The sequence below is a fragment of the Tribolium castaneum genome, chromosome 7 (genome assembly GCF_031307605.1).
Source record: "Tribolium castaneum strain GA2 chromosome 7, icTriCast1.1, whole genome shotgun sequence".
Lineage (NCBI taxonomy): Eukaryota > Metazoa > Arthropoda > Insecta > Coleoptera > Tenebrionidae > Tribolium > Tribolium castaneum.
The window spans coordinates 690,651-715,899 of NC_087400.1; the positions used below are offsets into that span (position 1 = coordinate 690,651).

The 25,249-nt window shown below is 30.5% G+C and overlaps 1 protein-coding gene across 1 annotated transcript; it reads left to right on the forward strand.

The window, feature by feature from the left end:
- The first annotated feature begins 15,255 nt into the window (after nucleotides 1-15,255).
- On the forward strand, nucleotides 15,256-22,240 carry Kr (Kruppel). The gene is made up of 2 exons (NM_001039438.2): nucleotides 15,256-15,435; nucleotides 20,263-22,240. Exons 1-2 carry the CDS (start codon nucleotides 15,402-15,404, stop codon nucleotides 21,261-21,263), a joined length of 1,035 nt encoding a protein of 344 aa, NP_001034527.2. The 5' UTR covers nucleotides 15,256-15,401; the 3' UTR covers nucleotides 21,264-22,240.
- The last annotated feature ends 3,009 nt before the right edge of the window (nucleotides 22,241-25,249 follow it).

Consider the following 25,249-nt stretch of genomic DNA (forward strand, 5'->3'; position numbering starts at 1 on the left):
CCAATGTCCGATGATGACATAACATTAGATCAGACTGTACACACACACACACACACACACAACTTCCCTTTCCGGGTCCACACCCCTCATTTTTGCGGAATTTAGGGAAAATCGGGGCTTTGCGTCCCCTTTCAGACATCATCGGGTTGTGAAGGGTTTCGCTTTTAATATCTCTATGTAGGGAGGAGGGAATAAGGGCGAAATTGGACCGCGATGTTACGGAAAAAGCTGCACAGAAGAAATGTACATTGTTTTAATGTGGGGTTGGGGTGGATTTTATCCTTTTCGGGTGGTTAGTGTCGAAGCGACGCCGCGATTTCAGTAATTGATTCGTTAGGACATGGCATTGTGAGAGCGCAACCGAAAAAACTTGTGCCAGATTTTATCCGACCATTGTTGGAGGTACACACAGAAAAAAATTACTAGTATCATGCATATCTTACGCTAATACGATGTGTTCATAAATGGTTGGTCATCAAGTCGACTATGGAATTGAACTGTCATCTCTGTCAAATCCTTGAATTAACTTTTTACTCATTTTTTCGCATTTTTAGGCAAAGTTGTTTCAAATTGTTGTTGTGTATTCTCTTATGTTAGATTCGAAGCCTTTTAACATTATTTTGACGGCATTTACAGTTTAAACTGAGCGGCACATTACGTTCAAATTTCACAGATGTCTTGATGGACGACCATTTTTGAACACATTGCATATTATGCGCAAGAAAATAATATTTTTCGCTTTCCATTATTTATAAAGAGTGCGTGGTAGCGAAATATTTACATGGAATTGTAGATATTCTAAAAAAAATCTATGTACTACACTTATTGATAGATAACAATAGAAATAAATTATTTTTGAAACGTTTTCCAGTGGTGGCAGATTTACGAATTTATATATTTTAATTCAAAAAACTCCAAAAAATTATTTTGTTAAATAAAATACAAAAGACCAAAAAAATTCGTGTTCGTGTCATTTCACCTCCAAGCATGAACTATTAATATTGCAGCTTGATGATGATTTAATTAAAATCGAAACGTCGCTAAAAATATAAATGTTATTTCAATAATTTTAATGTTACATTTGGGCCATTATTTGTGAAATGACTAAAATTTTAATATTTAGTTAAAAGCTAGTTAAAATCATCAGTACTAAAGGTACGTCCAAAAATGCAATAAAATTTAGAGTATTCCATTTGATAAAACATAACTTTTGTGTTTAGTGTTTTTAGCTCATTATTTTTAATTTTTAATCTAGTTAAGTAAAATACAATAAAGTTGTGCGACTGAATAAATAAATAAATAATAATAATAATAATAATAATAATAATAATAATAATAATAATAATAATAATAATAATATAATAAAAGCCTTTATTCAAGAAAAGAATCTGAGGAGGCGACGTCTAGCTAATGCTACTCTACTTATACTTAACGTCTCACAAAACAGAAACATAAATTTTTCAAAATAAACCAAAAAACCAAAACTAGAAATGAATAAATGTGAAAAAAAACCTATAATATGTATAATATTTATAGAGGAAAATAATATAGTTTTTAAATAATAGTAAAAAAAAAAAAACATATACAGAGTCGCTAAAAAGTATGGATACAGTTAAATATTTTCAGAACGGTTTAACAGAAAACCTTAAAACTTGGGGAACAGTTAAAAGTGTTTAAATTCTATCATCTGAGAGCTTTTTCAAATTTTTATCGTCATTTATTTTGAAAATACAAGGCTAACTTGATTTTTTTTAAATGGCACGAAGGGTCAAATTTAGTCATTTTTAAACGAGCATTTTTTTCTGAATTCAATGATGTAACATGATACCCATCTTTACTTTTATTGAAATGTAAAAAAATAAAAATTCAAAAAATTTTTGGAATAGTAAAACTAAGTTAGCTTTGAAAATACTGTTATTAGCGATCCGTCACTTGTATATTAGCCAAAAATTAAACGTGGGTGCAATAATTAGTTTAATAATAGTACATTTAAGTAAAACTGAGCGAAAAAATTTTCATGTTGGTTTATCATGGAGACAGAAAGCCAAGAAGTTAGTGGAAATCAGTTTGAACATCGTTTGTAGCATAAAAATCAAGTATTCCGTGTTTAAAATTTCTTAATTAAAACGTTAAAAGTGTTATTTTAACAATTATTTTTAACTTTTATTTATTTTTTGGTTAATGAGCTAACGATAGATAACGACAACATTTACAAGGCTAACAAGATTTTACATTTTTCAAAATTTTCGATTTTTTTTAAGTTTCGATTAAATTAGGGTATGCATGTGTTTATACCATAGAACTCAGAAAAAATACTCTTCTTATAAATATTAAATTTGACCCTTGTTGCTATTTAAAAAAAATCAAGTTAGCCTTGTATCCGAAGAACAAATGGAGATAGAAATTTAATAAACATTTAATACAATTTATATAAAAACAATACAATTTATATACTCTTAAACATATACCAAATTTTAATAAGTTTTGATGAATAGTTTTTATAATATTTAACTGTCCTGAAAATAAAAATAATAAAAACAAAACATCAAAAGAATAGTTATATAAATAAACTAATACACCGTTAAAGGAGCAACGTTATGTCAATTCAAAAGTTTCGAAGATGCATAATTCTCGTAATAAGAAAGCTTTTGGCCGCAATTTGTGTCTTGAGTGTCCTGCTTATTTGCAAAAAATGCGAAAGCACCCTTGGTGTTATTCTCGTCGTAAGATTCGATTAAAACGATTCCTCCACACATAATCGTTCGAGTCCATTCATCGTGGACAAAAACATCTCAGTTGTCATTGACGTGCCGTGTATAAATTCAATATGGCGTCCATTCAGCCGAATGATAAATCGAGGGGACATCATTTATGTGGAGGACACTTGAAGGCAGACGTCCATCCGTCGAAAATACATATTCGGAGTCGTTTTTGTTAAAAATGGGGCGCACCTACGCCTAATTTAATTCGACTTTTCTAGTGGCTGTTGTCTCGAGTGGCACGCACCACAAAATGTGAGACACTCTGTATGGAGTGTAATTGCCGGCCATTTCATCGGCGACCCCGATTAATTAATTCGGTCACACCCGGAGCCCATTTTGATTGGTTGCTGGTAACCCTTTTTACGCGAGCACCCTTTCACTCAACCCTATCGAAACGGAAAGTGCGAGCGTCTACCTGCCGGCACCCATTGGTTCAATCAACCCTTCCGTTACATCAACAACCCTTTCTATTCATTGGTCGTTAACCTCGTAATCCCACGATTGAAGTGTGTTTTGGTGCGAATTTTTCGGCAATGGACGGTCGTGGGAAGTTGCGTCAGGTTCGGGTCAGCTCTATTTGAATAGACAAGGTGCACTTTTGTAAATATTTTCGAAAATTGCGTGGGAAATAACTTACTTTAACCCACATTGTGCACAGCTTTGGAAATTTAAAATTTATAGTTTGAAATAATTACCGAAAAAAAAATGGCACGAAATGTTGTGGCAACAAGATGAGAAAAGTCTAAGTCTAAGAATAAGTAGTACAGTCACGATCAAAAAGAATGATACCCCTACCAACTGGGGCAGAGAGCAAAAGTGCGACTAAAATATTTTAAGTCATAAGTTTATAAAATAGCCAAACGTATCGTCTTGTTGTTGGCATTTTAGCGAAATCTAAAAAAAATCATATCTTCCTTATTATAAAAGATACACATTTGAAATAAAGTCCTTATACAGGCACTTTTTTTCATAGAATCTAATAACGTTATCAGCGATTTTTTTTAATTATTCGTTTAGCTGTAATAACATAAAGTTGTATTTTTTTAAATAGGAATCTTAGTTGGCTGTGACATTTTCGAAAAGTTTATTTTTTTCTGATTTGATATGTCTATTTGTGTAACACATTAATTTTAAATATTTAAGAAAAAACGAAACATATTGTTTTTCTTTATAGTAGGCCATGAAAAAATTTTGGATTCTTAATTAAAACTATGAAAATTGTATTACCCAACAAGTATTTATAATTTAATGATTTTTTAAACCCTAATTAATTCAAAAACAGCATAATAAATTTTTATTAGATCAAATTTTTGCAATTAATAAAAATTATTTGTTTTTATATTTAAAATGGCAAGCTTACGTTGTCATTCTATTTTCCAATTTTAAACAAGAAACGTCGGAAGAAGAAAAATCTTATTAATTGTATGATTGCGTATCAATAAAATTTTATTTTACAAAAAAATGTCAATCCAAACACCAAAATCAAATTCCATCTGCGGTAAAAAAATACACAACATTATCAACGTCACCTCCATTGCACTAAATCATAAAAAAGTGGCATCAAGTAGTAGTGAGACATCGTTTGCAATTGTCTGCACATTTTTTATGTAATTAAAATCTGCAACGCTCGTATATTTGTTCAATTGAAAATAACTTTAACCTATTTTTATAATTTCACATTTTTTACTTTAATAACAAAATTCACAAAATTTCTAGATTATTCACACCTTATATGTGAAATAATTTTTCCATGGCCAACTACTTTCAAATATTTTCAATATATTTTTTATCAAAAATATATAAAAATATCAAACTGTATTTATATTGTTTTGAGTTCAAAAAAAAACAAGCTTTTCGAAAATGTCATAGCCAACTATAATTCTCATTTAAAAAGTACAACTTTATTTAATTACAGCTAAACGAACGATTAAAAAAAATCGCTGATAACATTACTAAATTCTCTATAAAAAAGTGCCCGTATAATGTCTTTGTTTTAAATGTGTATCTTTTATAATAAGAAAGATATGAATTTTTTAAGCTTTTGCTAAAATGTCAATTTTTTCGAGAATGTGTCACTCGTTTTTGCCTAAACCTCTTAGTTTTGGAGATCGCCTATTCGGACATCCAAAATGCCGCACCCTGTACATTCGTAAATAAGTTTTCTTGTATTTGTTATGCATATTTAAACCTATTTCTTTTTTTTGTATGAAATAAGTGTGATTTAAATGAAATTTCACTTGTCACCGAAAAATTAATTATCACCTTTTCCCGACATTTTCTTTGTGTGCTCTTACATAAAAATGCAAACAGGCGAAAACACAGGATAAGTTCGAGGCACCAACTGCCGCAAACTTCCTTTCTGTCTAGATAAGACAACAAGTGACATTATTATCAAGCAAGCCACCCCCGTCTTCAAACCGCTAATTTCGATCCCCAAAAAAGGAAAAACCCTCAGCTGGACAAATGAAAGTAATAAATAACAATCGTGTGTGCCGCGCATTGTGTTGTTATACAGTGTACTTTTTATAGTGCGCCATTGTTGCGTTTTTTATTATATTATGTCGATGACAGAAGGGAGTGAGTCGGCGATATATGTATGTGGCTCAAGTACGGGGAGGGAACCCCCGAAAGCCGCAATTGTTTCTGTGAAATAGTTGGCGGTGAACAAATCGTGTTTTTTGCGAGAAGTTGGCCAGGTAGATGAGATATTGACAGCTGGCCAGTGGTCGGTGACAGGCCCCAAAGATATTTTTCTCCATCGAGAATGAATAACCATCGGTTTTTGATGTTTTTTCAATTCCGGATCCGATTAACTTGTTTATGGAGAAAATGTCCGGCCCAAAGATTAGATTCAATGGATTTCAATAACATAACTGCAAGATTGAAAGAAAATACGAAATCGGATTACTTTTTTGCGCGCGAGAAACGCAAAGTTCCACCAGATTTGCACAAAACTTTACGATTATCAACACTAATTAATAATCTAAGCAAAGTAGTCTTTAAATAAAATGTTGGGGATAATACAGTGTGTCCACTTTTAAAGTGATAACTTTTTTATTATTTAAAATATTGCGATTCTGTTTTCATTATCCGATAGAGCGAATTAAAGTCTACAAACTAAAAATATTTTTATTGTACACAGGGTGTTGTATACAGAGTGGTGAACCAAAGTTATATTTTTTTAATGGAACACCCTATATATTTTTACATGATTATATTCTACGCAAAAAAATAATGTAACTTCATATAAACTATTATGTGTCTATCTCTTTTCGTTTCGGAATTATTCAATTTTTCGTTATAGAAAAGACCAATTTTTGAAAAATCGCTGCAAAGTCGCCTATGAATATTTTCCAGCAAATTTGCAACAGAAAAGTTCAGAATATCCTGTATTTTTTGGAAATAGTCGACTTTTACTTGAAACACGGAAATAATGTACAGGGTGTGCCAAAACGCAAAAAGTTGAATAACTCATTTTTTTAATGGAACACCATGTATTTCTTTACTTGTGTCGATTGCATTTTTCATAAGTTTTCTATTGATATGCGGTTTTTATAGCAAATTTACAATATTTCTTAAAGTGTTCAAAAAAATAAAAAATATTTTTTTTATTTATTTTATTAACGATTCTTGATGAGTGAAATTAATTTATGTATCAGGTAATAATTAGATTACTTGTGTAATTAGTCACATTAGTACATGTCAAAAAATTAATTACTATTTGACTATCAGATTCTAGACTTAACAAATTTTCTTGTAATAAAATATATTTTTTTGAACAATTTCGAAAAACATTTTAAATTTGCTATGCAAACCCTACACCGTTAGAAAGCTTATCAAAAATGCTTTCGATAAATTTAATAAAATACAGGAAGTTCCATTTGAAAAAATGAGTTATTTAACTTTTTGCGTTTTGGCACAGCCTGTACATTATCTGCGTGCTTTAACTAAAAGTTGTCGATTTACTAAAACTACAAGGTATTCTGAAATTTTTTGTTGCAAATTTATCGGAAAATATTCATAAGCGACTTTGCAGTGATTTTTCAAAAATTGATCTTTCTTGTAACAAAAAGTTGAATAATTCCGAAACGCAAAGAGATAGACCCATAATAGTTTATATAAAGTTTCATTATTTTTTTGCGTAGATTTCAATTATGCAAAAATATATAGGTTGTTTCATTTAAAAAAATATAACTTTGGTTCACCACTCTGTATACAACACCCTGTGCATAATAAAAATAGTTTTAGTTTGTGAACTTTAAGTCGATCTATCGGATAATAAAAACAGAATGGTAATATTTTAAATAGCAAAAAAGTTATAGACCGATTACACATCGCTGGGTCACCCTGTATCTGAAAGAAAATTTTATGTCACAATTTTTGTTTTAATTTTTTCACGCAAAAATTAAAATAACTAGACGTTTTTAACTTAAGGTACTTATAAGGAATCTAAAACTGTCATCGTATTTTCCAAAGCGTTCTTGATATCAGAATTACAATACTCAACTTTGGTTTTTCTTATGGAAGCCATTTTGGCTTTTTGTATTTTTGAAAAATGTTTTTATTTCTGATTCAACGGTGTATTACATGATATGATTGATCAAAATGGCGGAAAAAGCATTTTTGCGAAGAGTGCTTTGGAAAAAACGCCAACCATTTTGTTTTTAAACAAACTAGATTTTGCTTGCATATCGAATAAAACTGTCAAAGTTTAGTTTGTTAAACAAAATTTTTGACGTTTTTTTTCCCAAAGCACTCTTTGCAAAAAAGGCTTTTTTAATTGAAATGGAGTGGAATGCCTGAAATAGTGTTCTATTTTGATGACAATGAGGTAAAAAGTGTCGCCGTCTGCGGTCCAGGTCCCATCCCTGGCACAGCCACCCCCTTGTTGAGTTTTTTACAAGTAAAACGTTTCCCCGTTTTCGGAATCCCTCGCAACAACACCTGGTGATGTATCGCGTGCTTGATCCACGTGCTTTGCAGACTTTCGGGAGAGGGCAGCACGCGCGACCAGCGCTTAAAAAACAGCAGAAGTGCTCCCTCCTCCCCAGCCCATGCGATTTTTTATAGCGCTATTCAATGGAGATGTGTATTTGATAGAGATGGACTCGTGTGCAGACAAGGGATGAGTTTATTGCACGAAAACTCCGGATAATGGCCTATAAAAACGTATATGCAAAGTTTATGAATGGTGCGGGATTGCCATCTCGCATCGAAATTTGGTTTATAACTTGCTTTATGTCAAATTGATATAATGGCCCGAGCTGAAAGGTGTGCGATAAAAATACGTCTTATTCGCGCACAATAAAACATTTTCAATATCGTCTTGAAAATTGGCAGGATTTTGCGTCGATCGGGAAAAACACAAAAGTGCAACACAATGCGATTATTTCCGATGATGGAAAAGCACGAGCTTAATTAGCAAACTTTCGTGCAGCGGCGCAGATTTAAAATTAATAAAATGAAATTCGCATTTTAATAAGTAGCATAGCAAAGGAGCCTCTTTAAAGAAATACATCAAAAGCATATTGTCCATGACAGATTTCTCTTTGATGTTTTTGCTTCCTACTTTTACCGGTTAATTATTAACAAGGAAGAAGCTTTATAATGCTTTATATCTCAAATAATGCCTTCTAATATCTACCTTTTATAACTTCTTTTTTTCTTTAATACACAATCTTTACTCGGCCCTGGAAATGTTTGTGACATGGAAACGCAACCAAGCTCCCAAACCGTTTACCATGTTTACACAAAATTAATACAATTCGCTGTGTAACAAAAGTTATTAATTATTACAATTAATTAAAGAATTTCTGATGTAGGTGAGTAATTTTACGCTATCGTCTTTTGTTTTCGACTTATAAACAAAAGTTGACAATTTAGTGAAATCTTAAAAAATTCATATCTTTTTTATTGTAAAAGATACACATTTGAAACAAAGACATTATACAGACACTTTTTTACAGCGAAATTAATAATATTATCAGCGATTTTTTTCAATCATTCGTTTAGCTGTAATAACATAAAGTTGTATTTTTTTAAATGAGAATCATAGTTGGCTATGACATCTTTCAAAAGCTTATTTTTTTTTGAACTCAAAACATTATAAAAATACTTTGATATTTTTATATACTTTTAATAAAAAATATATTTAAAATATTTGAAAGTAGTTGGCCATGGAAAAATTATTTCACATAAAGAAATTTTGTGAACGGTTATTAAAGTAAAAAATGTGAAATTATAAAAATAAGTTAAAGTTATTTTCAATTGAACAAATATACGAGCGTCGCAGATTTAAATTACATAAAAAATGTGCAAAAAATTGCAAACGATGTGTCACTACCATTTGATGCCACTTTTTTATGATTTAGTGCAATGGAGGTGACGTTGATAATGTTGTGTATTTTTTTACCGCAGATGGAATTTGATTTTGGTGTTTGGATTGACATTTTTTTGTAAAATAAAATTTTATTGATACGCAATCATACAATTAATAAGATTTTTCTTCTTCCGACATTTCATGCTTAAAATTGGAAAATAGAATGACAACGTAAGCTTGCCATTTTAAATATAAAAACAAATAATTTTTATTAATTGCAAAAATTTGATCAAATAAAAATTTATTATGCTGTTTTTGAATTAATTAGGGTTTGAAAAATCATTAAATTATAAATACTTGTTGGGTAATACAATTTTCATAGTTTTAATTAAAAATCCAAAATTTTTTCATGGCCTACTATAAAGAAAAAGCGAAATGTTTTGTTTTTTCTTAAATATTCAAATAAATGTATTACAGAAATAGACATATCAAATCAGAAAAAAATAATCTTTTCGAAAATGTCATAGCCAACTATGATTCCTATTTGAAAAAACACAACTTTATGTTATTACAGTTAAACTAATAGTTGAAAAAAATCGCTGATAACATTTTTAGATTCTCTGAAAAAAAGTGTCTTTGTCTCAAATGTGTATCTTTTATAATAAGGAAGATATAAATTTTTTAAGATTTCTCCAAAATGTCAATTTTTGTTTATAAGTCGAAAACAAAAGACGATCGCGCCATACGGTTTTATCCAAAATTATTCTCTCAAAAAACGGACCCGAAAATATGTCACTCGTTTTTCTCTAAACCTAACTGCACCCTGTACAGTCACGATCAAAAAGAATGAGACCCCTCATACTAATGTGTACGTTTGGCTAGTTTATAAATAGCTAGACTGTTTGGTGAAATTTATGACCCAAAAAAATTTTATCCGGCCCGGTTGCTAGAAGTGACATTCTTTTTGATCGTGACTGTACGAAATAAAATTCTTTTCTGGTTTGTTCCTTGTTAAATTTATTAAAATAATAAAATAAGTGTCCGATTAGCGATAACAAGGGTAATTATTTTAAGCCATTATAGTTGATAATTTGATAATAGTGTTTGGTTTAAATCATGTGGAAAATTACTTGTATTTTAATCGTAAACAACGTGCCATTCCCATCCAGCCTGCGACTGTGTCAAGAGTAAATACACGTCGTTTCGATTAGTGCCCTTATCGCCTATTTATTTAAGACCTGCCTTATCACGAAACCGTCGAAAGCAATCATTATTTTATTACCTGGTGGTTTAGGCCTGAAAAGTTCTAACCCTCCTAACAAATTTCGACAGTTTCCTCGTATTATTTGCGTCAACCGGAAAAAGATAAGCAGTTCGGTTAAAGTCAAGGACGTTAAATTAGAATAATCAGTCTGGACCCTAACCTAACCTAAGCAAATAAATAGAAGACGCCTCGTTGAAACAAATTAAACAAACATGCGGTCTTGCGATAACAATAACAATTGGGAGCGAGGAAATATTATTTGGACGATGGATGGAAAGAAAGTGTGCGAAAGATAGGGTGGGGTTGTTTTCCGGTTGGAAGACCATATGGACGTGGAGATAACATGGTGAAGATGTTTGAGAGACAACACATATTGGGGATAATCACTCTCAACATTCACCAGATTCGAAAGTCAAGTTCAAATTACAATCAGCAGCAAAAAAAAATAGATTTGTTCACAGAATAATTGTTCTGTTGCCGATTTAATACATTTTTTTTTTTTGGAAATTTAATTTAAAAATACAAAATTTTATTATTGTGCTCTCATTAGGTCGTTTTTGAACAAGAAATTCATTTTATAGTTTTTCCAAAACAAATTTTCTTAGAAAACACCGATTGTTTTAGTACATTTTAGAGTAAGAAAGCTCAAAAATTTTTTTAAAATAAGGCGTATAATTACTAAAATAAACCAAAAATCGTTTTATCGATTAATTTCTGGCTGAAAAACCCAGAACTATGCCAAAACTTTATTTGATTTATTTCACTCGATTTTGCGAATTTTTTTACAAAAATAAACCGAGAAAATATAAAAAATTGTTGGAAAAAAGCGTTATTGTTGTCTTTTTACCAAACAATTAAATCTGTGTTTTTGAGATCAATGTAAGTGAAAGTTAAACTATTTAAATCAGCTTTTACTCAGAGATCACAGAGATTATTGTACAAAAATTTTTACAACAATAAATTTTATTCAAAAGTAATGTTATTTATTTCCGCTTCTCTTAGGCATTTAAGCACGTTTTAGAGCTAAAATTTCAGTTTTTTTTTCAAGGTTTTACTAAAAATACCGAAAAATCACCAATTTAAATCAACAGTTATCTCCTTTTTGCATTTTTGACGACGATTTTCTGCCAAAAACGCAATTTTTTGGCATTTTTTTAATTTTTTTTAATTTTAATTTTAATTTAATTTTTTAATTTTTGTTAGTTCTGCTTGGTTTAATTCAGTTCTAAATTTTGTTCTAAAAAAGTCGAAAATTCACAAAAAAAGTCGAAATTGGTGTTAATTTTTCGCTAACATGTATATTTTTTTTAAAGTAAAATTATTTCAACCAGTTTTTAACCTGAGATTCAATTATTATACAAGAACTTTTACAATAAATTTTGATCAAAAGTAATGCTATTTTTGCTTTTCTTGAACATTTAAGCACGTTTTTCAGTGTTAAAAATTTTAAAATACCAAAGAATCACAAATTTAAATACATAATTATTTTATTTTTACCTTTTTTGACCACATTTTTGAGCCAAAAACATAATTTTTTGGCAAAAAGTTGTTAAAAACAATAAAAAACCAACAATTATATTAAAATTGGTGTTATTTATTTAGCCTTCCTTGAGTCTTGTTAAGTTAAAAACTACGTTTTTTTAAAAAAAATACTTAAAATTTGGTGAAAAATTACCGAATTCGATCGAAATTGGTGTTATTTAACTTTTTTTTTTGGATCCAAACTTATTTGTTTTTTCAAGAACTTGTTAAAATCCATCTCTTAAGCTTGTTTTTTTTATGGAAAATTTCGTCAAAAAAAAACAAAATATTTGGCCGACAAGCACTTTCTGCTTTTGAGTTAATATTTTACATTTAGAAAGATTATTTAAACAAACCCAAAAATCACCAAATTAAGTCAAAAATAAAAAAAAACTGTTTTGAATGTTTAGTAAAAATTGAAGAATTCGCAGAATTTTATTCAAATCAAACCCAAGAACCGATACCAATAGGCGGAGCTAGATTTTATTTTTTTGAGTAATCAGTTATTTTATTCAAAAAAAATTGCTAAAACTAGCAAAAAATCTCCAAAGATTATCGAAATTAATATTAGTTTAACCTAATTTTAGTCAATTTAGTTCGTGTTTGAACTTGAAACTCACATACTTACGTAAAACCTTATCAAAATATGCCTCAAAATCATAAAAATAAATAATAATAATAATAATAATAATAATAAAAAACAATAATAATAATAATAATAATAATAATAAGAAGAAGAAGAAGAAGAAGAAAAAGAAGAAGAAGAAGATGAAGAAAGAAGAAGAAGAAGAGGAAGAAGAAAAAGAAAAAGAAAAAAGTCAAAATTTGGTAAAAAAAAGTTATTCTTACTTTTTTCAAGCTTGTAAACACATTTTTAATTTTTTTACTTAAATAAATTTGGAAAATCGCCTCATTGCATCAAAAATAACATTTTTAAATTTTTGAGATCTACTGGTAGGTACTTTTTTGATACAGAAACATTATTATTTCACAAAAACTGTCAATAATAAACCAAAACAATCGCAAAAATAAATAAAAATAGTGATACTTTGCCTTCTTCACTCGATTTTGTTTGTCTTTGAGCGCAATATCTTAAAAAAAAAAATTTTTAAATCAAAATTTTGTCGAAAAAAGAGAGTTATTCTTACTTTTTCCAAGCTTTTAAACACATTTTTGAGTTTCTTATTTAAATAAATTTGTAAAATCAGCTAATTAGATCAAAAATAACATTTTTAAAGTTTTGGGTTTTACTAGTGGGTTATTTTTTCACAAAATTTGTCAAAAATAAGCAAAAAAATCGTCAAAAAAATTGCTAAAACTAGCAAAAATCACCAATGATTATCGAAATTAATATTAGTTTAACCTAATTTTAGTCAATTTAGTTCGTGTTTGAACTTGAAACTCACATACTTACGTAAAACCTTATCAAAATATGCCTCAAAATCATAAAAATAAATAATAATAATAATAATAATAATAAAAAAAAAATAATAATAATAATAATAATAAGAAGAAGAAGAAGAAAAAGAAGAAGAAGAAGAAGAAGAAAGAAGAAGAGGAAGAGGAAGAAGAAAAAGAAAAAGAAAAAAGTCAAAATTTGGTAAAAAAAAGTTATTCTTACTTTTTTCAAGCTTGTAAACACATTTTTAAGTTTTTTACTTAAATAAATTTGGAAAATCCCCTCATTGCATCAAAAATAACATTTTTAAATTTTTGAGATCTACTGGTAGGTACTTTTTTGATACAGAAACATTATTATTTCACAAAAACTGTCAATAATAAACCAAAACAATTGCAAAAATAAATAAAAATAGTGATACTTTGCCTTCTTCACTCGATTTTGTTTGTCTTTGAGCGCAATATCTTAAAAAAAAATTTTTTTTAAATCAAAATTTTGTCGAAAAAAGAGAGTTATTCTTACTTTTTCCAAGCTTTTAAACACATTTTTGAGTTTCTTATTTAAATAAATTTGTAAAATCAGCTAATTAGATCAAAAATAACATTTTTAAAGTTTTGGGTTTTACTAGTGGGTTATTTTTTCACAAAATTTGTCAAAAATAAGCAAAAAAATCGTCAAAAAAATTGCTAAAACTAGCAAAAATCACCAAAGATTATCGAAATTAATATTAGTTTAACCTAATTTTAGTCAATTTAGTTCGTGTTTGAACTTGAAACTCACATACTTACGTAAAACCTTATCAAAATATGCCTCAAAATCATAAAAATAAATAATAATAATAATAATAATAATAAAAAAAATAATAATAATAATAATAATAATAATAAGAAGAAGAAGAAGAAAAAGAAGAAGAAGAAGAAGAAGAAAGAAGAAGAGGAAGAGGAAGAAGAAAAAGAAAAAGAAAAAAGTCAAAATTTGGTAAAAAAAAGTTATTCTTACTTTTTTCAAGCTTGTAAACACATTTTTAAGTTTTTTACTTAAATAAATTTGGAAAATCCCCTCATTGCATCAAAAATAACATTTTTAAATTTTTGAGATCTACTGGTAGGTACTTTTTTGATACAGAAACATTATTATTTCACAAAAACTGTCAATAATAAACCAAAACAATTGCAAAAATAAATAAAAATAGTGATACTTTGCCTTCTTCACTCGATTTTGTTTGACTTTGAGCGCAATATCTTAAAAAAAAATTTTTAAAAAGTCAAAATTTTGTCGAAAAAAGAGAGTTATTCTTACTTTTTCCAAGCTTTTAAACACATTAAATTTGTAAAATCCCCTCATTGCATCAAAAATAACATTTTTAAAGTTTTGGGTTTTACTAGTGGGTTATTTTTTCAAAAATAAGCAAAAAAATCGTCAAATTAATCGTTAATTTAAGTAAATTTGCGAACAAAATAACAAATTTTAGAAGTGGAGATGTGTTTCTAAAGTCTACTCAGAAATATATCAATCATCGGTTAATGAAAGTTGTTTGTGCCTAATTTTTTAATAAACTTTATTATTAAAAAAAAAATGAGAATGCGTATCGTAAAGGGGTTGATTCGATTAAAAGCTACATAATTATGTAAAAACGCCAAACATTTCCTAGTTTTCAAATCCTGCTCCAATTTTGCAAAATCCATCAGCACTCGAAAACTGTTTACATTTGCTTGTAAACCTTCAACCCCCCGGACCCCCAACCCGATGATTTACGACCTTAGCCAGCACCACAAGTGCAAAATCTGCAACAAGGCCCAATCCAGTGCACAATAAACCATAAACCCAAGTAAATTTGTAGCCCCGGGCCACTTCCTTATCAGAGGGGATGCTCCAGTTCTCCCCACTTCTCCATGTCAAAAACAACCCCCTCCACCGCACATAGAGGGGGTAAATGCGTTACGTTAGGCTAGGTTAGGTCAACCCTCGTGCGTGCAGAATTTTTACATTCAGTAAGCGACTGTTTGGCTTGTGCTACGGTTGGTTCTCTGAAACTCTCCACCACACACGATCGCAACACACATGAGAAACAAAAGCAAAGAGACTGTGACAGTGGCGCACGTGATGGACATTTTCGAGTGAGAAAAACGACGGAAAATGCCGCTGCTGCAAGAAACCACTCCCAAAAGAGGTGAGGTTTTGCAAAAAAATTATTTTAAATTAATTAAGGCAATTGGTAATTATTTGTGCCCGGAGCCGGAGATTCCGGCGCCAACTTTTTACGACTTAATAATGATTGTTTGGAAGTATTTGCCCCAATAAACGTCCGATTATCAGTGTCAATAATGACAAGCTCAACTCTTATTTGTTAAAACTGTTTAGCCGTTTATTTATAGTTCGTCCTTTCTAATTCCTTGACCTAACTCAATAATATTGTCGCCTGAAACCTCGAACGTTTCCGCTATTTGTTGTTGCTGTTTGTTTGATTTTTTAATTATTTATTAACGACCGAATTTAAAAACGTATTAGAGCCATCGCTTGATTTTAAGTGAAAAAAAAAAATTTGGACGCGCAAAGGGAAGGGTTAAGCCGGTAGACGACGCTACTAATGAAGGAACGGGGAGGAGATAATGGCAAAGGATAATGGCTCGCGCTTGCGCCCCTTTGGAAGGGAGGAGCCGATTACAGGTCCTTATTAAGGATGAACAATAAATTTCTCTAAGGAGAAATTATTAAAAAATTGCAAACACCGTCGCTGCCTGTTTTACTCGAGTTGTAGAGTTTTAACTATTTTTTTTACGAAAATGCTGAGTTTTTGAAACTAAAATATTTTATTTATTATTCTAAACAAGCACAACATCCTTGTTTTTTAAAAAAAATTCTAAAAAGTTATAGCCTTTTTTACTTTTTTTTCTTAGAAAATCAATTTTTTTCACTTGTAGGTGATAAAACAACAAAATTAAAAACAAAAAAAAACAAATTTTTTGGCTATTTTGTAGCGATCATAATATTAATAATACATCAAAAAACTTCTTAATCATAGTAACATTAAAAAAATGAGTGTTTTTTTATTTTTATTTTATTATTTTTTTTTATTTTTATTTATTTCTGTTTGTTATTATTATTTTTTAAATAAAGTAGCGAGAAAATCTCAGCTGGGACACCCTGTATTTTAAAACAATTTTTTTCTCCATGCGATATTTCCACGCTACTTTTTCACCACCTAAATGTATGATATTTGCAAAAAATATTAAACAGTAAATTGGTAGATTATGTAGCAAAACTGAATTATTTAGTTACTAAATATTTATTTCTGTTCCAAAAATGGACGGCAATTTTTCGTTTATTTTTTATTACCTAAGATTTATTACAGTTACCTATTATTTTTTTTACTTCACTAATAATTGTCTGATAGTTTTTAAAACTTAGGTTCGAATTTTGAAAGAATCTTTAACAATTTGTTTGCTAATTTCCTAAGTTTGTCGTAGATTTAGGAAGAATCTAAACATTCTTTTAGTAAACTTAACATTTTGGTATTATTTTAATAATAAAATTTTGAACTATAGTGTATTAGGTAATGGGTGGAGTTTGTTACTTGACGGTTTATTTTCTTTTTTTTTTCTTTTTTTTACTTAAAAATTTACTGATTTCATTAATCAACGCTGGGAAGTTAGAAAAACTACCGATTTCTCGTATGATGATCTGAGTTTGAAAAACAACAAGAAAAGCAAAGAATACTTCCAGACTTTATTAAATTAGTTACTTTTAAACAAAAAAACTTCACACATAAAAGTAGCATAATTACTTCTTAAGGTGTTATTTTTGTTTTCTGACCTCTTTTTTGGTGTTATTTTTGTTTCTTGGCTTTTTTTTTCTTCTTTTCTTGCCCGTCTTATTTTTTTAAATACAACAATATAAAAAAATGTAAAAATTAGAAAAAATTAGTTGTACGAAACTACAGTTTAGAAAGTTGTCTCTACTGTTCCTAACTCAGAAATTCCTAAAAACAAGGATGTTGTGCATGTTTTGTACAATTTTAACTAATTTTTTTACGAAAATTTAGAGTTTTTGAAAGTTTATTTATTGTCCTAAACATGCACAACATCCTTGTTTTTAGGAATTTTTGTAAAAAGTTCAAACTTTTTTTACTATTTTCTTCCATTTATTCACTTGTAGGTAACAAAACACGAAAATTAAAAACAGAAAACAGATTTTTCAGCTATTTTGTGCGATTTATAATTTTAAAAACACGTAACTTTTTAAAAATAACATTAAAAAATGAGTATCAAAGTTTAGGTTCAGTTTTGATTGATATTTTTTTTTTCTAAACTAGTGAAAAAATCTCAGTTGGGACACCCTGTATTATGAAATAAATTTTCTTTTCCTTGAGATATTTCCACTCTATTTTATCACCATCTAAATTAAGACAGTTTTGTATGATATTTGTAAAAAATATTAAACAATAAAAGTGGTAGTTTATGTAGCAGAACTGAATAATTTATTTTGCTTAAATTCGTTTATTTTTTATTTTAATACTTAAAATTTATTGCAGTTACCTATTATTTTTTTTTACTTTACTAATAATTGGGTGATAATCGTTAGAATCGTTTGAAAAAATCAACTTTTTCTTTCAACATCTATTCCGATTTTAATTTTTTAAATGAAACTCTTTAACAATTTTTTTGCTAATTTCCTAAGTTTGTCATAGATTTAGGAAGAATCTAAACATTCTTTTAGTAAACTTAATATTTTGGTATTATTTTAATAATAAAATTTGAAACTATAGTGTATTAGGTAATAGGTGGAGTTTGTTACTTGACGGTTTATTTTCTTTTTTTTTTCTTTTTTTTACTTAAAAATTTACTGATTTCATTAATCAACGCTGGGAAGTTAGAAAAACTACCGATTTCTCGTATGATGATCTGAGTTTGAAAAACAACAAGAAAAGCAAAGAATACTTTCAGACTTTATTAAATTAGTTACTTTTAAACAAAAAACTCACACATAAAAATAGCATAATTATTTCTTAAGATGTTATTTTTGTTTTACTGACTTTTTTCAGTGTTACTTTTCTTTCTTGACTTTTTTTCTTCTTTTCTTGTTCGTCTTATTTTTATAAATACAACAATATAAAAAATGTAGAAAATAAAAAAAATTAAAAAAAAATAGTTGCACTAAACTACAGTTTAGAAAGTTGTCACTACTGTTCCTAACTCAGAAATTACGAAAACTAAATTATGACCAGTGGCAGCTCGTTATAAAACAATTTGAAATACAAACATTCACTTCCCAGTTACTTTCTGTTTCAAAATTACAGAAATAGTGACAACAATATACTTACATTTTTTGAAGCAAAGAGGTCACAAATTGAAAATTTCTATATTTCCGTGTATTTCTGTGTTAAATTAGATTCTAGTGTCACATTTAGTGCCAAGAAAACTTTCTAATTAGAAGAAAAAACCAATTGTGAAAAGTTGTTTTTATATCGTATATAAAAAAAATTCTATTAAAAAAATCACAAAAAATAATAAATAATAGTTAAGTTTTGTCTTTAAAATTGCTTTGTTGGTGAAACTGGCTCTGATAAATCCACAGAGTCTTCATAATTATAAAAATATAAATACACAAAGCTTAAAACAATGTATTAGCTGTTTCAAAACTATAAAAACGCCAATGTCGCATTTTACCGAATTATTTTTATCTAGTCGTCTGTGAATTTCTCACGTAAATGCCGCTTTATAGACACCGAAAAAACATAATAATAAGTTTTGTTTTCCACTGAGTTAAGAAATTTATCATTTTTAGTGAAGATACAATGTGTTTTTAAATCATTCTCGTCTAGTCGTCTATGTAAATCAGACACCAAATATTACAATTTTCCATAAGTCTCCAATTCGGAAATAAGTTTCGATAACAGAGCGGCACAATTTTTTTTACATGTAAACCGATGTCAAAGTTAACTAGATGAGAATCATTTAAAAACACTTTGTACTATTATCTAATGAAAGAATAAAATACCCTAAGCAAAAGTAAATCTTTTTAAAACTTGTAAATTAATGCAGTTAAGATTTGTAAACCGAGGCGATAGCCGAGGTGTATAATCTTCGAAGTCGGTATTTTGTAGTAATAACCGTGTGGCAATTTTTCCCAGCGATTCTATTTTTAGCTGGATTTACAATTTTTTACGTAGCATTTACTATTTTTACCGATCAATTATTTTTTCACATAGCACTTAAAAGCTTACGAATTATAAAAAAAACAACATAAACAAAAGTAGGAAGTTTAAAAAACACTTCCATCACCAAAATCCTCCTATTGACACTTTTGTGTATATATTACACTGTGTATATTTTATATATATATAATATATATAATTATATTATTATTATATATTGTAATATTATTATAATTATATATATAATTATTATATATATATATATATATATATATATATATATGAAAATATATATAAATATATAAATATAAAAACTGAAAACAGTGTAAAATATACACAAATATATACATAAAATATATATATAATTATTATATATTATATTATATATATATATATAATATATTTTATTCTTCGACACTGTGTCAAAATTTACGGTTTTTCTCCTGTGTAAGGAAGTTTTGACAACTGTTTGGCATTTCTCAGTACGAAACGTCAGATTATTTTTAACAAATTTAAAGAAATTTTAAGCCTTGCTGAGTCTATTTCGAGGAATAAAATGTTGTATTCAACTCGTTTTTGTGTAAATCGGTTCATTTATTTCGTCTCGTGGATGATAAACCACTCGTTTTCACTCGTGGTTTAAAAATCCACTCGTGAAATAAAGCGTCCGATTTACACTCAAACTCATTAAATAAATAACTATTATGTATATATTTGTGTATATTTTACACTGTTTTCAGTTTTTTTATAAGTAGGTAGTACCCAAATTTTCGAATTTTGACGAAAATTTTCCAAGAAAAAATCCAAAAAAATAGTACCAACTAACCCAGCCTTCTTTGACAGACATGCTGGACTCTCAGGAGAAGACCCCGTTATCGTCGGTCTCGTACCCATCGATGTTCACCCCATCTCAACTCCTGATGGCCAGCCACCTCATGGCCGCCTCCCGCCTAAGCCTCCCCACCAACCCCGCTTTCTTCCACCCCGGCCTCCTCCCGCTCGCCTGGCAAGCCAATTCCCCCCCATCTCCCCCGGCCCCCAGCGAGCTCCCGGCCCTAAAATCGCGCAAACTGAACAACAACAACGTCGTCAGCAGCACCAACCAGGAGATCCGCGGCCCGAAACGAAAAACGTGGAAGGTGGAGGAGGACAGTCCTTCGCCCACGTCGAGCGTCTCCCCCGAGGTGAAGGACTCCAGCCGGGACCGGCCCTTCACCTGCGAGGTGTGCAACCGCTCGTTCGGCTACAAGCACGTCCTGCAGAACCACGAGCGCACCCACACGGGGGAGAAGCCCTTCGAGTGCCAGGAGTGCCACAAGCGGTTCACGCGCGACCACCACCTCAAGACCCACATGCGGCTGCACACGGGCGAGCGGCCCTACCGCTGCGAGCACTGCGACCGGCAGTTCGTCCAGGTGGCCAACCTGCGGCGGCACCTGCGGGTGCACACCGGGGAGCGGCCCTACGGCTGCGAGCACTGCTCGATGAAGTTCTCCGACTCGAACCAGCTCAAGGCGCACGTGCTCATCCACACGAACGAGAAGCCCTTCGAGTGCGACAAGTGCCGCGGCAGGTTCCGCCGGCGGCACCACCTGGTGCACCACAAGTGCGGCGGCGAGGAGGAGGCCGAGCGGGCGCGGCACCCGCCGTCCGTGCCGCTGGTGACGCTGCCGCTGCGCGTGGCGCTGCCCGAGCAGACGGAGCCGGAGGACCTCTCCATGACCACCGGCCTGCACTCGCACAGCAGCGGCGAGTCGCCGCTGTCCAGGTCCCCCAGCTCGCGGGAGGAGGACGACGAGGACCTGGACCCGCACGAAGCCGCCGCCATCTTCCTGCACACCTAGTCGCAGGTACTTGTTTTGTACAGTTGATTGGTATGCGAGTTCCTCCAGAGATGATGCAAGCCGGTGACTATTGTTAGTTGAGTTTGTTAGGTACCTGCCTTTGCTAATTTGCATGGGACGAAGGCCGATGCTCTAGTTAAAGTTTTGTGGAATTTTGCGGACGACGAGATGAGGGACCAAAGTGTTTCGAGTTTTAAATTAACTTGCTTTTGTCGGATTTTTCTTTTTTTTTTCAATATCCTGTTCTCATTCATGTGTTAGTCGTCATTCGTCAAGACTTGTTTACAACGCACGATTTTTACGAAATTCGATACCTTCGACCCTTTGGGGTGACAAGCGCGCGATCTGACTTTATCGGTTTCAAGGTGGAAAGTGGAAACGAATCGAAAAGACGGTTTTAAACTACAATCAGACAGATGTTCAAGAACTTGGACAAAATTATAGCAAAAGGACGGCTATTTTAACTAATTTTTTTCTCATGGTAAAGCCAAAAAGCTACGACTTGGCGGTTAATGCCAACATGTTTTAAATAATTAAAGCAAAAATTCAAATAAACACAGATTTGACGAAAAAAAATTAATAACCAAAAGTTTGAAGAAAAAGAGGCTAAGATATAAGAAAAAAATGTCTATTGCTGTAAGAATTTTCTAAAGTTAGTTCAATTTCATTCAAACACGACTACATTATGTATTTAATTTATACATTTTAATTATTTATTATTTGAAGAAACAATAAAAGAAGGAATTAAAATAAAGTTAAAAAAGAAATAATAAAACATTAAACAATAAAAAAATAATAATATCTGAAGCTCTTTGACTTGATAATTCCCAAAAACTAAAACGAATTGAGAAGTTGTTTGCCGACTTAAAATTCCGATTAAAAATTAGATAAAAATTGACAAAAAAAGGTTTGACAAAAAAAATTGGGAAACTTTTGAAAAAAACGAAAACTCAAAACTATTACTAGCCACGTATTTGAAGAAAAACAGAAGAAAAATATTAGAGAGAAAAAAAAAAGAAATTAAACATAATGTATTGGTGTAAGAAGTTTCTGAAGTTAGTTTTTTTTTTCAATCTAACACGACTACTTTTTCCAATTTGTTCTGAATTAAATTAATTCATTTTAAATACTTATTTAATGACTGGAATCTGATAGACAAGAAAAAAAACAAAAGAAAAAGTTAATTTAAAAAATAAGTTAGGAAAACAAAGTTAAAAAAGAAACAAACAAACAATAAAAAAATAACTAAAATTGATGCTTTTTGATTTGATGATTTTCAAAAATTAAAACGTACCGAGAAGTTGTGTGCCTACTTTCGTAAATTCCGATAGAAAATTATAAAAAAGTAGTAAAAAAGAGTAAAAAAAGGTTTGACGAAAAAAATTGTTAAAATATAGAACTGAAAACAAAAGAAAGTAAATTAAAGCCAGGTGTTTGAAGAAAAACAGGCTAAGATATAAAAAAATATATTGGAAAAGAAAAATAAGAAAAATATAATGTATTGGTGTAAGAAGTTAATTTTTTTTACAATTGAATTTTTCATTTTAAATACTTATTTGATGACAGGATTCTGTTAGATGAAGAGAAAAAAGAAGAAAAAAATAATTAAAATTAAAAAAAAACAAGTCCAAAGCGCCAACTATATTTGAAAAGATAAATAGAATTTGAAGCTTTTTGAGTTAATTTCCAAAAAATAAATCGTATCAAGATATTTGTTCATTTAAAATTACTTATAAACTCTGGTGTTTCTTTAAAATTGCTCTAATTGTTTTTAAATAAATTGCAAAAACTTTGCTTTATGCAGAAAAACTCAAAAACCTCTAAAAAAAATGGAATTTTCGAAACATTACTCTAATTTGTATAGATTCTATAATCTAGAGCCAAGTTTTTTTCGTTTTTTTAAAGACTTTATCTCTCCACATCAGAATCTTAATTCAGAAAAAAAAATCAAAATCAAAAGTTTTTCAAAAATTTTTGCTCGAGGTGCATTTTTAAGGAACAATCGTTGAAACTTATTTCTTAAAAAAATAATTTTAGACATAACAGTTCCACATTTTTTCTTTTAGTATTTATAACTTCGTTATTCTAAAAAATACACAAATAAAACAAACATTTTTTATTTTTTTCAATTATTAAATTCTGTTTATGCTATAATTAAAGTTTGTGTATTCAGTTTATCTTTACACTGTGTTCGTTTTTTATGTATACTGTTTGTGTCTATGTTTACTATTCTTTATTGTTTGAATAAAAAATAGTATTTTTTAATTTTAAAAACTCAAAAAGCATGAAAACTGTTGAGTTTTCGACCCACCAACATAAATTTTGTGTATTTATGCCTAAATGATTTTTTTGGAAAATATTTCCATACATCTGGAGATCAAAAAAATATTTTTTGCTTGTTCTGACACTGAACTTTGCCACTTTCTTCCTGTTTAGAGCCCTAAAAGTACAATCAAAAATCAAAAATTTCTGGTTCTAGCTTTCTTAAACCACTGCAGGCCAAAATATCAAAATTGAAACGATTTTGAAATAAAATAGAACAAAACCACAAAAAATTAAAAAATGTTGTATATTTTTGGTTTTTGTTTTTTTGGGGCGAAAGTATCGAAATAAAAAATCGGCGAATAGTTTTCGCGCTTATCGTATTTTATTTTTGGGTAAATGTTTGTCTCAAGAGTGTCGTGGGAACCCGTCTCGTCGTCCGAAATCGATATAAAGCCCCCATATCATGTCCGAAACCCGTTTAAAAATATGCAAGGGTTGTCGTCCCTTTAGTAAAACGATACGTTTGCACCGTCCGGCCCTGTACTAGAAAGTTTCGTTACGATTTTTTATTGAAAAAAAAATTCGATTCCCCGAAAATGTGAATATCTTGTGTACATAGTCTAAACATATCGAATTGAATGTAAAACTGCGTGTGGTTGGTTTATTTATATTATTAATCGTAATCAAGGTGGCTGTATTTTCGTAATTGTTATGGAGATTTTATTGTTAAAAAACCGATTCTCTTGCAATATGTGAACCCGGTTCTGTGTGTGTGTGTGTATATGATGTTTCACTTTGCTGTCGAGTGCCATTTTAGTTAGGTTTTCGCCAAATACGGGTCTGATTTAAGTTAATTTTATGAAGAAACAGGGTTACCGCGAATGGAAATTATTTTTTATATGTTTTATTTAGTTCGATAAATGTGAAAATGTCAATTCTTGTTGCTTATCAGTCGAATATCGTACATCGAGCCTGTACATAGAGTCACATCGACGTACTGTATTCAACAGCGGTGTCATTACTTGCGCTCCGTGCGGTACGTGGCACACTACTTTGGGCGCGTACTGTACGCGTGGTACAATTTGTCTACCTCTTAGTACCTAAACGAAACGAATCTATTTCCACATGTAACTGAACAAGACTGATTTTTATTAGATTCCTATTTATAGATTTAAAGCAGATTATACGACTTGTAAATACAATAGTACAATAGGCGCAAAACTTTGTCATATACAAAGTGTCGGCGGCGGCGCGCCGCCGCCGCTTTGTATGCAACAACCTACCTCAAAAACCGAGTACAAATCTTATCAGGACGCGATCACGTTATTATACTTTTTTCTCTAATTGAATGGTGTACCCCCACCCCGAACCAATATGTGATCACTCGATCGATGTAAATTGGTGTAATTACAAAGTGTAATTCCATGTCAATAACTATTTTATTATTAAAATGTTCGTTTATAAAAATACAATTGCGTTTTATTATTGATCCACACACAACCACCCACCCTTTTTTTCCTGTGGGGAGATTCGAGCATTCTTAATACAAAGTGTAGAGGCGAAAAAAACCGTGGGGTAACCCTATCAGTGCTCTGGGTAAGACAAGAGATCGATATAACTCTTCCGTGGGGTGAAGGCGCTGCGCCTGGGGTGAGATCTTCTATCCAGAGAGTTTCACCCCTCGATCCACCAACGAAGGCACTAAAATAGAGCGCCGGATA